Here is a 14,272-nt window from a genome sequence, read left to right as displayed (position 1 = left end):
TAGCTAGATAAGGTAGTAAAAGGGAAAGATGGCCAGCATCCTGCGACACACAGAGAATACTCCATTCTATATTTCTCTGTTTAAATTGCAGAGACAAAATTGTATTGAAGATTAAGAAATTAAAGATGTTTTGCCATCTCCCAATTTTTTTCCATAGATTTAGCAGATTTTTTTTCAAACCAAATTTCAACCCTTTTTCTTTTCATAAATGTAAATTATTTTATTTCCTTTACCTCCTGCGGTCCTGGTCTCAGCCCTCATTTTGGTTGCATTATAATGTGGACTCCTCATGCCTGTATATAAGTAATATTAGCAACATAGGGAGTTTCCATATCCCATCTCCTACTACGGTATATACAGTAAGACCCTTCTGTATCTCCTAGTCTGTTATATTTTACACGGCAGCCAACAATATATGGACATTCATTGCTTATTAGACAGATCAGGCCACTCTGTCTGCAAAGCTCTGAGGCTCCTTTCACACTGCGTTTTGCCTTACGTTCACAGGTCCCATCGGGGCATCCGTCCGAACCGTCCCTCCCCCACCCTACAAAGTTAACGTAGTGTGCTCCATTACAGTCAATGTTCCTGTCGGCGCATGCGTCCAAAACACGCTTTGCAGGGTGGGGGAGGGGCGGTTCGGTCAGATGCCCCGACGGGACCTGTGAACGTAAGGCAAAACGCAGTGTGAAAGGAGCCTAACCCAGAACGGGAAGATGTAACTGATTTCTACAGTGCTGGCTAGAAGACGCACGTGGGAGTGATGTCATTCTCAGAGCCAGGTGAAGTGAAGACTTTTCAGACTGGCCGAACGGCGGCGGTGGCGGTGGTGGTGGTATCCTTTGCAAAGCCAAGTGACATTGTTAATTGTACCTATGGTGTCTATCTCATGTTATGATCATTGTTTATGAACACATTACGCTTGTTTGTCATATATTATAACATAAAGTATTTGTATGTGTTAATGGTGAAGAAAAAACATGCTTTATTTTTTACATTTTGTCTCCTTGTAAGTAATATTGTTTTACTATTACCACTTATAGTTATTTTGGCTTGTAGTAATTTTCCCATCTTGGTCCTCATCTTTTAATAATGTTCCCCTTCTTGTAGAAATGTGCCCCATCCTATAGTAATGTGCCCATCTTTGTGCTCTTCTTGTAGTAATGTCCCCTTTCCTGTACCTCCTCTTGTAGCAATGCCCTGTAGCAGTCTCCCCTATTGTGCCATTCTACACACGCACGCTCACGCACCAATTCTTCTTACCTGTCCTCCCTCTGTGTACTCTTTCCTGATTCTTCCGGCCTGTCAGTTAACACTTTACTTCAGATGTGCTGTGCAGAGTCAAGCTCTGTGCACAACTATTCCACAGGCAGCCGCTGGCCGATCAGAGGCCAGCAACTGACCTCATACACTTCAGCTACTCTGATCGGCCGGCAACTGCTATTGGAATACCTCTCTACAGAGTTTGACTATGCGCAGCCACGGCAAATCATCTGAAATAAAGTGCTGACTGCTTTTGCACCAGCCGCGATCATCACGGGGGCCATGGGTCGGCGGGCCACAAGAAGCAGCCTAAGGGGCCGCATGTGGCCCACGGGCCACGTGTTTGAGATCCCTGGTCTATAGGGTCCCTTCATGCAGCAAATATGGAACCTGAGAAGGGGTTTAACCCCTTCACGACCATGGACGGATCTTTCCGTCATGGATCGTGTCCTGGTAAGCCCCGCCCCCTGCCGCGGGCAGGCGGCGTGGATCGGCACACATATCAGCTGTTTTCAACAGCTGACATGTGTGCCTACATGTTCCGAGTGGAATCGCATTCCACCCGGAACATTAACCCCTTAGATCTCGCTGCCAAAGTCTGGCAGCGAGATCTATATGCGCGCGGCCATGTTTTTTTACTTACCGCCGCCCCCTCCGGACGTCACGTGAGTGATCACGTGACGTTCGGTGGTTGCCATCGTAGCACAGGGTCATGTGATGACACCTGCTGGTATGAAGTTTCACTTTCATTCTTCCTCGGCCGGGAGCAGAGGAAAAAAGAAAGTGACTATTTGCTGTTTACAGTGGTATAGCTGTGATCAGCAGATAGCGATCAGCAATCGCATTGCTGATCGCTATAGCCCCCTAGGGGGACTAGTAAAATAAAATAAAAAAAGTAAAAAAAAAAGTTTTAAAAAATTAAAAAAAAACAACCTAAAAGTTCAAATCACCCCCCTTTCCCCCCATTGAAAATTAAAGGGTTAAAAAATAAATAAATATACACATTTGGTATCGCCGCGTTCAGAAATGCCCGATCTATCAAAATATAAAATCAATTAATCTGATTGTTAAACGGCGTAGCGGGAAAAAAATTCCAAACGCCAAAATTACGTTTTTTGGTCGCCGCAAGTTTTACGCAAAATGCAATAACAGGCGATCAAAACGTAGCATCTGCGCAAAAATTGTACCATTAGAAACATCAGCTCGAGACGCAAAAAATAAGCTGTCACTGAGCCATAGATCCCAAAAAATAAGAACGCTACGTGTTTCGGAAAATGGCGCAAAACGTGCGCCACTTTTATTGGACAAACTTGTGATTTTTTTTTTAACCCCTTAGATACAAGTAAACCTATACATGTTTGGTGTCTACAAACTCGCACCGACCCCAGGCATCATACCCACACATCAGTTTTACCATATAGTGAACACCGTGAATAAAAGATCCCAAAAACTATTGTGCCATCACACTTTTTTTGCAATTTTTCCACACTTGGAATTTTTTTGCTGCTTTCCAGTACACCATATGGTAAAACTTATGGTTTCATTTAAAAGTACAACTTGTCCCGCAAAAAACAAGCCCTCATATGGCAAGATTGACGGAAAAATAAAAAGTTACGGCTCTCGGAAGAAGGGGAGCAAAAAACAAAAACGCAAAAACGGAAAGTGCCCCGGGGCTGAAGGGGTTAAAGTAGAGGAAACCTTTATTCACCCATGCAACATTTCATCTACAAACAGCCAGCTTGCAAATGCCAGTTGGGAGCTGAAACGTATGTGTGAATGAAGGTTTCCTCGGCTTGAAGTGCTACCTTATTTTCATATTTGCAAGACATCGGTACTGATGTTGTCTCCTCAGCTAAACGACATGGCTTAAGATACAGATTAGACCAATCTATCTTGGATTGAACGGTTACAAGCGGCACATACTTGTGCAAGTTTGAGATTACCTGAATGTACTTGAGAAGTATTGGATGGCTCATGGGCTTCTTGACTGTTTCTGGGAGCGATCTATAGTGTGCCAGGTAGCCAGGGCAAGAAGTTCTGCACATGGTCTGCATAATCACTATAATGAACCTGAGCATATTCTGCAAAAGGAAAGCAAGATCATGTGGCCACCACTCCAGAACCACGTAATCAGGGGTGACCCAAAATAAATACAGATATGGACTTGATAGCCTACAGAACAGGGCATAATGTACATACCTTTCTTTTTATAAGTATGTTTGTTTCATTTTGTCTCAGGAACCGATGTAAAGATGAGATAGGAATACCCCTTTAACAAAGGAAATGATTTTACTTTTCTGTGTGGTTTTTCTATTCATGGTGTCCTTTTAGAATATAAACACTAGGTCTAGGAATTGGCATCCTACATGAGAAGCAGCTATTTAACCATTTACCAGTCACTACAGGTTCAATGAAAGTTACAAGTGGCATGCATATGAGTGTATGAAAGGGTGTCCATGATAGTCAGATGGTAGCTACTGTTCTCATCAAGATGGCAGAGACTCTGCAGAACCCAATAGACTTTAGTCACTGCTCCTTTGAGCCATTGTGTAAGCTGTGCTGCCATTTGGCACATTATTACTGACAGTTGTATTTTTGTCAGAAAAATCAATTTACTGACAGACACACATAAAATAATTTTGCTATTAACTAGTTGCCTGGGTTTGTTTGTGTTATAACAAAAAAAATAATTCTGTTTTGAAGTAAATTTAATATGGGGGTTTATTTCACCCTAATGTAGGACAAAGATATAATAGAAGCAACCAATCACATCACTGAGTTCACTTTTCGACTCAAAGATCTGGAGACTGCCTTACGTGAGACAAGACTAAGGGAAACTTCAGCTAAGAAAGATATGCAAGGGTTAAAGCCCAGAATAAAAGACTTGGAGACTGAACTTGATAAGCTAAATGGTATGGGATTTTTTTCACAACTGAACATCACAGGTTTGATCGCATCTTGCAATGGGAGCACAAGCTCTGATGTTTAAGCTGTGTGGTGAAAGCTCTACTCATATTGGGTACAGTGGAACCTTGGTTAACGAGAACAATCCGTTCTGGCAGTGTGCTTGTTACTCGTTCAGCAAAGCAAGATTTCCCATAGGAAATCATTTCAATGTAGACCATTTGTTCCACAACTTGTTAAATCTCTCATCCTGGTCCCCTATTGTGTCATTCCACACATGCACAAACACACAAACACACACACACACACATACAAACACACATACAAACACACATACAAACACACATACAAACACACACAAACTCGCACGCACACGCACATATTATGCTCCCCTTACCTTCCGTTCCATCGCCGGTCTCCTGGGACTTGCTGTTCGCTGGTACGGGCTGTGTATCGGGTAACCAAGACGACGAGGGAGGAACTTCCGCACTCAGCGCGCTGACGTCAAAGGCAGCGCTGCCTTTGAGTAGCGGTGACAGAGGAAGTTCCTGCTTCGTCGCTATGGTTGCCGATGCACCACCTATACCGGCGAACTACAGGACCCAGTAGACCGGCGATGGAACTGGAGGTACATATATTATGCTCACCTTACCTTCCGTTCCATCGCTTGCCTCCTGGATCTTGTAGTTCGCCGCGAGGATTCCTCCCTTGTCGCGATGTACCGGCGCACTACAAGAACCACGAGGCCGGCGATGGAACGGAAGGTAAGGTGAGCATAATACTGTGTGTGTGTGCGTGTGTGTGTGTTTGTGCGGACTGCAAGTGCGGGTTAGAGCGCGGTGGATGTATGGAACTGGAAGTGTGTGCGGTGAGTATTTTGCTCGTACAGCAAAGCTTTCTCGTAAACCGAGTTACAAATTTACAGAAAGCTTTGCTTGTTAAGCGAAATTCTCGTTAACTGGGTTACTCGTTAAGTGAGGTTCCACTGTATTTTGATTTGTTGGAAGTAGACCTCTGAGTTTTTGGGTGGTCAACAAGCAGTTATTTTAATTCATTTTAAATCCAAAAATACAATTTGTCTGGGTTGTACTCATATAGCAATGATGTTTTAGAATGCCATTCCTGAGTCAGCAGCTGCATGAAGATTGTGCAGCTACACTAAAGCCTGCTTTACACGAGTTGATCTATTGTGCGATAGCGCGAGCGATCGTACCCGCCCCCGTCGTTTTTGCGTCACGGGCAAATCGCTGCCCGTGGCGCACAAACTCGTTTAACCCCCGTCACACGCACTTACCTTCCGGACGACCTCGCTGTGGGCGACGACCGTCCACTTCCTGAAGTGGGAGAGACGTTCGGCGTCACATGGCAGCCGGCCAATGGAAGCGGAGGGGCGGAGATGTAAACATCCCGCCCACCTCCTTCCTTCCATTAAGCCGTCGGGTGCCGTGGGACGCAGGTACGCTGTGTTCATCGTTCCCGTGGTGTCACACGGAGCAACGTGTGATGCCACGGAAACGATGAACAACCTGCACCCATGAAAATAAACGATATTATGAAAGTTAACGGCAAGTACACGACTCAAGATTTGTGAGCGATACTGCGTCGCTCGGAGGTGTCACACAAGACGACGGCGTGCGCTATGCCGGATGTGCGTCACGAAAACTGTGACCCCGACGACACATCGCACGATATATCGTCTCGTGTAAAGCCCGCATAAGGGGAAGCCAGCTGTCAGAGATGTCAAGACTCCTCAAGAAGGCAGACATGGTTTATTGCCATCCCTGTGTTGAGGATAAAGAATTGAGTATCCAAAAATACTTAATTCAGCCATTTCATAGACTCAGTTATATAGTTCAGTAGATGTGAACTAACTCACATATTTGTGAATGCTTTTGTTTCTTACTAACATGTATATATGTATATTGCATATTCAGTGTATTTTCCTTAACCTCAGTATATACTAGGATATATATATATATGTATAGCAAGATGGCCACCTTTTCCTGGTTTACACCCAAGACAGATGGACAATGAAATTCCTGAAGCCTTGGATTGACCAATCCAAGGGGCATATGCAGATCTCTCTACGTCATGAAGCCCTGACCTACGATACTTGATTGGACTAAAACTTTTGTTTACACCCCCTTACTGCTCGGTCTAGAGTCTCTTTCAAACAATAAAGAACACACTTGGTTAAGAGCCGGTCATGGAGATAGATGTAACTGACTTGCTGTGCAGTTATTTTTCATTCTCGTGTGCACCCATGACATTTTAATTAGAAGCAGCAGCCGGATATCAAGAGATCCTTTGAGTCTCATCATCATCGTCATTCTGACCTTGACAACTGGCGACCACGAAGGGACTACCGTAAAGGGTGAGTCAGAGCTTCCATTTTCCGGACGTCTGGGGGCTACTCCACAAGTATCCAGGTGTCGCTTGATAGGATTGATCACCCTTCATTTCGCAGGTAACCATCATATACATTGTGTGTGCTGTTTTACCTGTGGATCGAGAGACACCTGGCGAAAGTGGGTGGTCACTAGTCCGGAGAATGGTAGTGCACCGGAGACCTAACGGTGTGACTGTCACCCGCCGGTGGGCTAGAAGGACCCAGCTCCCATAGGGGCTAGGGGTAGGTTGTAAAGTATCCGGCTGTCTGTAATTAGAAATGGGGTGTTTTCTTGAGTAGCTGTTTATTTGTATATAAGTGTATGGTTAATCAAGCTTGTGATTTCTCTGTTTGGTTCTCGGAGAGTTAATTGCCTGTAGTTTTTTTTTTCTTCTTCGCTGTGAACAAAGGGAGAAGGGGGGTCTGGTTAAGCCCAGGGATATCCCTGACAGTCTTTCTATTGAGAACAAGGAATGCGAGAGGGGGGAGCACATCCTTACATTCTTACACTCAGAGGAAGCAAAAAGGTGGGGGCTATATGTCCACCAGCTGCTTGAGGCAGAGCGGAGATCAAGTTACACAGCTCCGCAGTCTTTGTATAGTACATTAAGTTGTAATGATTTGAAAGAAAAACAAGTGTTATTTTAGTTTGGATTTGAGAGAAATTAACGGGTTCATGCATTTTTCAGTTTTTTTAACTTGTTTGTTTTTGAACAGAAGTATGAGAACTAGCGATTCCCCTGTGTTGCGGACACAGCCACTGTTTGTTAGATATTAAACATCAGATATTAAATATTAGATATTGAATATTAAATATTAAATGTTGAATATTGAATATTGAGTGTTGGATAGATAATAAACGAGGCGGGAAGGGTTCTGTTAACTTAAAGTGGATTTAGCGTATTCCTCTGCGTATTAAACGCGAGCCACTGTTATGAGCAGGTAGGTCTTCATAACGAGGCAGGAAAGGAACTCACTTTAGTTGAGGTAAGGGTGCTGGAGTTAGCGGATTCTCATGCGTATTAGACGCGAGTCACTGTCAGTGTGTTACAAACGCGGACGAGACGAGAAAGGACTCCATTGGAACGGCCGATCCAATTAAGCACTGTATACTCTGTTCAAAAGATAAATATGTTGTTTTTAGTAGGAGCTGAGAACGCTGTCGCCCTAGTTACAAAAAACGGAAAAAATATAAAAGATTGCAAAAAAGTTGTGTAATATCGTTGGACTACCACTAGATGGCAGGCTGCAACCCATGTATTGAAGTTCAGATTAATCTGTAGTGAGTTTATAATGAAGAACAAAGACCTCATTCACTGTCTGTTGCTGTTTGTAGAATCACTAAATGTTTTTCTCTAGCGGTGCCTTATTGTTCTTCCCTAGAAGTCATTATATCTGGTGCTAATCATATCTCTCCTTTGTATGCTGGAATGCAAATTTACAGGCACTAAAGTATCCCTGGTTTACTACGTAGTTCCAGCCACTCCCAGTACACCCAGGGAGTCACAACATGGATGCTGCACCCGGAAGTCAGGTGCCTGGAACTTCCTGTGGCAGCCGTCTTGCTACACCCACTGATGGCAGTATACCTCATAAGCCACACCCCTCGCAATGGCTCTTTGTTCAAAGCTCTCCACCCATCCCCGGTGGGAGGTGTTCTCTGGTATATATGACTAACACATTTGAATAAGCATAAATAGTATATTTGTTTACTCAGTTATCCCATAAGTGCAAGTCAAAGATAAGTAAGTGAAATTTTTACAGAAATGATGTGGAAATAGATCTGTTCACATAAAATTAATTGGTATTTTAAAAGTCCTGCAGCATTATATCATAAAATAAAATAGAGGAAGGTAAATATATATATCTTTGTATTATGTTAGTTAATTTAAAACAAAAATTGTAAACGACTTACCCCTACTGATGTCAAAATGTATCAAATCCATTTGTAAAAAGGAATTAGGAAAAATGTATAATGCATTCAATGTACATGGGTAATGGATGTGTTCCCTGCTATGTCTTTGTTATAACAAAGGATGAGTTTTTTTTCCCTCTTCCTCTCTCACTTTAAGAAGTAAGAATGGAATGTGTCTCTCTCCAATAGTGACGTAAGTTTGGTTTAACCCTTAGAGTTCAGGGTTTCACATTTTTAGTTTGCTGTTTATACCTGAATAGGGAATATTAAATTTTATGGGATGCGCGATATAATTTGTGTTGTTTTGTTTTTAATGGCGATTTATTTGAACAATATATTTTTATTTTGTGACTCTATCACCTTTTCTGTTTTTACGATTATTTCTAAACCATTCATATATTTTTTTGCCAGTTAGTCGCCTAGTCACAGCTGTCATTTAATCATGTCTCAGTCGTTTCTACTATGAAAGGCTTTTCTTTTCTTTATGGATACAGTGTTGTTTATTGTAAAGTTTTGAAATTTCCCAGTATTGTATATTGTTGTGAGATGTACGTTATTTTCAGTGTTTGTTCATTTTAGTATGTGGCTAATTTATTACCTGCTGTTTTATCTTTTCTTTTAGGGAATACCAGTATAAAAATGCTGAATTTTGCCATATTGGTAAATAAACAATTAAACAAGGGGGGAATAAGGTATTAATTATATTCTCCAGTTTCTTGGAGGGTGCAGTAGGCATATTAGATAGGTTTTGAAGTTGACCTTGGTTTTGAAGCTGACCTTTTTCCCATAGGTTATGTTTATTAGATTACTATGAGGTATATCTGTTAACTGAAATAGGAAAGTCTTGTCTTATATGTTTATTTGTTTATTTATTTGTTTGTTTATTTATTTAGTATTCTCAGTCATGTGAAGTATAGATGACCACTAACTGTATTATGATCAGAGATGAAGTTATAAGAATGATCTAATGTATATTTTTTAGTTTTTGTTTTTATAGATGAAACCAGATGGTGGTCGATTCTGCACTGGATATGCTGCTGTTTACACCACATGAGGTAGTCTAAATTCGACCACTCCCTCCAATCCTATTGATACAGGAGACAGTGATGCATTAAATGCCCTCTCTAGATGGGTAGAACAGGAGTGGGTAAGAGTCTTTAGAGGTGTATGTAGGTTGTAGATTTTTTCCTGTTGTCAAATGAATTAGGTATGCCGAAAAGAAAGTCTAGATCTGAGCTGATGGATTCGGATGGAGATCCTCGCACAGGTGCAGCTGACCAAGAAGCAGTGAACGGGCCTAGAGTTGAGAGTCTTTCACCAATACCGACCATGCCTTGGTGACATTGGTCACGTCAGTGACTTCTGTTACTCCTTGTGTTCTTAAATCCCTACAGGAACAAGCGATACAACAAGGAATGGAGTGTGACATGCAGGGAGCCAGCTGACTGAGGAAGGTCTGTGGATAAAGGGTGGTAAGCTTTCTCTGCCATGAGAGCTCTTCTTAATGATGGCCCAGGTAACATCTGTGAAAGACAATTGTCAGTGTGTGCTTTGGTGACACCGGGTTCAGTACCCAGGTGGGCAGACTCACCCAGTCTTGTGAGACAAGTGCCTAGAACGAAGTGAGAAAAAACTGTAAAGAGTCCGTAGAAACACCCTGCACCTGCTCTACCCATTCTTAGAGACTGCAAACTGATTATAGATGTATATCATGAGCACGTTGTATGCAAGTCTGTGCGTGTTGTGTAAATTTCTTTCCAGGTTTGGTCAGAGGTATTCCAGTGCAGAAAACGACATTATTGTTGAGAAGCACATGAAGGTGGTATGTAAAGAAAAATGTGTTTACAAAAAGTGTATATTTTATAGAAAAGTGGAAACTAGTAAATGGTGTATAAAATGTATATGTTCTGTTTTCTTTTTGCAATAAGCAGGTCTTTATGTAAGATGTTTTTTGGTTTAGCATAGGCATGTATATTTTTATATAATTGACTGAATAGTGTGCTAAACAGGTGTATTCTCCAATTCCAGATCTTAGATCAGAGCTATTAGCATATGGTCTCCGGTCAGGAGACTGATTGATTCTAAAGGACAAGCGAGAAAGAGCCATGAGTCAACACTAGAGGAGCTGATCCAACCACAGAAACATCTATGGATCCACACCTCGCATTGCAGAAGGGTTAATCAACCAGAGCTGCACTGAGCGTTCTGCTCATACTTATCCTTTCCAGAAAACCCTGTACAGTTTTAGACCAGTATTGCCAGAACAGTTAGAAGAGAGGACTTGGAGAACCTTGAGACATGGGAAAGTCCAACTACAAAGGGTGAGGACTCGCCTAGGAGTCCTTGGTCTCAAACTGGTGAAGAAAACCCCTTTCCCCTTTCCGCCCATGTTTCAACGTTCAGTTAGGCAGGTTTTTCAACAGATCTTTCTACCTCTCTTCCTAAGGGAACACAGTACCCTTAGAATTCAGAAATGGCAGAAGTAAGTCTTTAGGGGGGACTGTTGAGGATAAAGAATTGAGTATCCAAAAATACTTAATTCAGCCATTTCATAGACTCAGTTATATAGTTCAGTAGATGTGAACTAACTCACATATTTGTGAATGCTTTTGTTTCTTACTAACATGTATATATGTATATTGCATATTCAGTGTATTTTCCTTAACCTCAGTATATACTAGGATATATATATATATGTATAGCAAGATGGCCACCATTTCCTGGTTTACACCCAAGACAGATGGACAATGAAATTCCTGAAGCCTTGGATTGACCAATCCAAGGGGCATATGCAGATCTCTCTACGTCATGAAGCCCTGACCTACGATACTTGATTGGACTAAAACTTTTGTTTACACCCCCTTACTGCTCGGTCTAGAGTCTCTTTCAAACAATAAAGAACACACTTGGTTAAGAGCCGGTCATGGAGATAGATGTAACTGACTTGCTGTGCAGTTATTTTTCATTCTCGTGTGCACCCATGACATTTTAATTAGAAGCAGCAGCCGGATATCAAGAGATCCTTTGAGTCTCATCATCATCGTCATTCTGACCTTGACACCTGTCTTGCTGATCTGATCACTGCATACACAGTGCTGAAAGAGAGCTGTGTGTACAGTATTGAAAATGCGATCAGTGCTTTCTCTTCCAGCCCAAGCAATTGTGATTGCCGGTTGCTTGGAGTGGTCAGGAGCTGCTGTGTTAGTAGACCCAGATCAGTTCTGTAGTTTAAACAGGAGGCTGAGTTTGACATGTAATTGGGCTTTTCTAAAATGAGGTAAAGATGAAACAAACTGAAAATAGAAATCCATCCCCCAGTCCAAATTGCTTTTTTCTTTATCGCTTCATTGGGGGACACAGAGACCATGGGTTGTATGCTGCTGCCACTAGGAGGCGACACTAAGCAAAACAAGGAAAACTCCTATGCAGTATACACCCACGAACTGCCAATTGTTCCCCAGTTTAAGCTTAGTGTCCATAGGAGGTGGACACACTTGGGGCTACTCCAGCCCCTTAGGTTTGTATTTTTAATTTTTTCCCCTTTTTTTCGTTTCAGACACAGCTCGTCGGGCGACAGGGTGTAATAGCTCACCCTGCTCTCCCCCCTAGAGACCGGTCGCACAGAAGTGGGGTCCGTCCTCCGTGTCTGTCTGGCAGGACCCTACCCCCCTAACACTCACAAGACTGTTTGGGGGGCATCCGCACAGAGGGACAGGCGGATGGTCCTTGCCCCCCTCCCCCTGCACGCTCGTCCTCCACAGCCGGCCTGATCAGGGCGGGGAGACGAAACCTTACCAGAAGATACCCGTCTCCCTACGTATTTCCCAGGAGGCCAGGATCAAGCATAGGATCAGGAGGACTTTCAGCCATCGGGACAGGTACCCATCCCTTGTCCCGGGTCATGGGGGGCTCCGTTTTAAAAAAAAAAAAAAAAAAAAAAAAAAAAAAAGGGGGAAAAGAAGGAATTAAAATCCATAGCACAGCTTACCCCTGGTCAGCCCCCTCCAGACAGGCTCTGCCCCCGCTTTCGGCCTCGGCTCCGTTTTCCGGCTCCCCCTGCGGCCTCACTCCAAAATTTAGCCCCCGGCTTCTTTCCAGGCCTAGCTCCCGTCCGGCCACGCCCCCTCCCGGCTGGCCTATCGCGCGGGTCCTTCTTTCCCAGCAGGCCCGCCCGCTCTAGCAGCCATTCCCTGCAGTCCTCTGCGCGCGCTTTCTGTCCACTCATGGCTCTCCTTACTCTTAGCCAATCCCTGCTCCCGGCAGCGCGCCGTTTTTTCGCGCTTCTTCCTGCTTCTCCCCCAGCCCGGACTCCCTCAGCAGCGCCATTACAGCCGGAGATCCCTCCAGGCAGCGGCAGCATTCCGGTGCAGCTCCCCACATAGTAACCTGCAGCTCTCCGGAGCCCCCACCTCTGCTCCCTCAGCCTGCAGCTTCAGACAGATCACAGCGCCAGCTTCAGACACCAGCACACACAGGACGCCAGAGTCTGGGTAAGCTCTGCCACTGGGAGGCAGCTCATTCCCCAGTCCCCATCCTCCTGGCATCCTCTGCTCTGTTCCCTCTCTCTCTCCTTTCTCTCTCCCTGCTGTCCCATGTCCAGCACAAGAGCGACCCGCTCTCAGCCACAGGCCATAGTACTTCACTTCGCCTGCACCTCTTGTCTAAAAAAGTTTCTCTCAGGGAAGTCCTCCCCATCTGCCTAGCCTGTAGCACCCCTAGCATGACTACTACGGAGCCCCCCACCGCCCGTAACGAGGACTCGGCCCCCATGCCTGGGTGGGCCTCAGCTCTCTCTGTCCGTGGACAACCTAACTAAGATGTCTAAAACCTTAGCCTCGGCCATAGACCGTCTGCCCGCCTCCACCTCTGGAGTCCCCCCGGTGACCGAGAGCGAGTCTGAGCCCGCAGCGCCTCCAGCCCGGCAGGGCAGAACACACAGGAGGTCTAGGAAGCGGTCCCTCTCGGGGTCCACCTCCAGCTCCCCTAGCCCCTCTCTGGCCTCCAGAGCAATACGCTCTCTATCTCCTACCTCATCTGCGGCTGCCCCAGATTCGGACCAGGACTCTGCTTCTGACTCCGATCTGGACTCTGAACATATCTCCAAGCTGACCAGTATGATGGACAGTCTGGTCATTGGTGTCAATCAGACCCTAGAGGTGAAGGATGTAGATCCGACTCCTACCAGTCAATCGGTCCCTTTCAAAAGGGCCAAGAAACTGCCAAGAAGCTTTGGCAACCACAGGGAGTTTGAGGACGTTTTCTCTAGACAGTGGGAGCATCCCGACAAGCGTTTCCAGAGGCGCAAGCGGGCACAGGTCCTTTATCCCTTTCCACCGGAACTTCTTCAGAAGTGGTCAGTGGCCCCTTCACTGGATCCTCCGATCTCCCGACTTTCGTCCAGCACCACCTTGCCGCTGTCTGATGGCGCCTCTCTCAAGGATCCCTCGGACAGGACCATAGAATCCTTAGCCAGGTCGGCCTTTGAAGCCTCCGGCTCCACCATCACTCCAGCCTTTGCATCCACCTGGGTCTCCAAGGCTGTCTCCGCCTGGGCAAAGCTCCTTCGGCGTGGTATCCTGGCTAAAGCTCCCAGACCCGAGCTGGCAGATCTCACAGATCAGATCGCGCATGCCGGAAAGTATGTAGTTGCTGCGTCCCTTGACTCTGCTGCTTCCGCAGCCCTGGCAGCCGGCAACATTAGTGCAATCCGCAGAGCCGTGTGGCTTAAAGCGTGGAACGCGGACTCCAAAAAGTCTCTCTCCAGTCTTCCCTTCTGTGGTGCCAGACTCTTCGGAGAAAAG

The 14,272-nt window shown here is 44.8% G+C and overlaps 1 protein-coding gene across 5 annotated transcripts in view; it reads left to right on the top strand.

Moving 5' to 3' along the window:
• CCDC62 (coiled-coil domain containing 62) overlaps nucleotides 1-14,272 on the top strand; it is a 125,083-nt gene that overhangs the window by 48,385 nt on the left and 62,426 nt on the right. For all 5 annotated transcript variants that reach the window (XR_012725272.1, XM_075323055.1, XM_075323033.1 and 2 more), the window contains exon 6: nucleotides 4,004-4,175. Coding sequence is in view for 4 of the 5 variants with exons in the window: in XM_075323055.1 (XP_075179170.1) it covers nucleotides 4,004-4,175 (172 nt within the window). In the remaining variant the exon portion in view is untranslated. The remainder of the gene's footprint in view (nucleotides 1-4,003; nucleotides 4,176-14,272) is intronic.

This window comes from Anomaloglossus baeobatrachus, chromosome 1 (genome assembly GCF_048569485.1).
Source record: "Anomaloglossus baeobatrachus isolate aAnoBae1 chromosome 1, aAnoBae1.hap1, whole genome shotgun sequence".
Lineage (NCBI taxonomy): Eukaryota > Metazoa > Chordata > Amphibia > Anura > Aromobatidae > Anomaloglossus > Anomaloglossus baeobatrachus.
The sequence above is the reverse complement of the archived record's forward strand: the minus strand, read 5'-3'. Positions and strand labels throughout refer to the sequence as shown.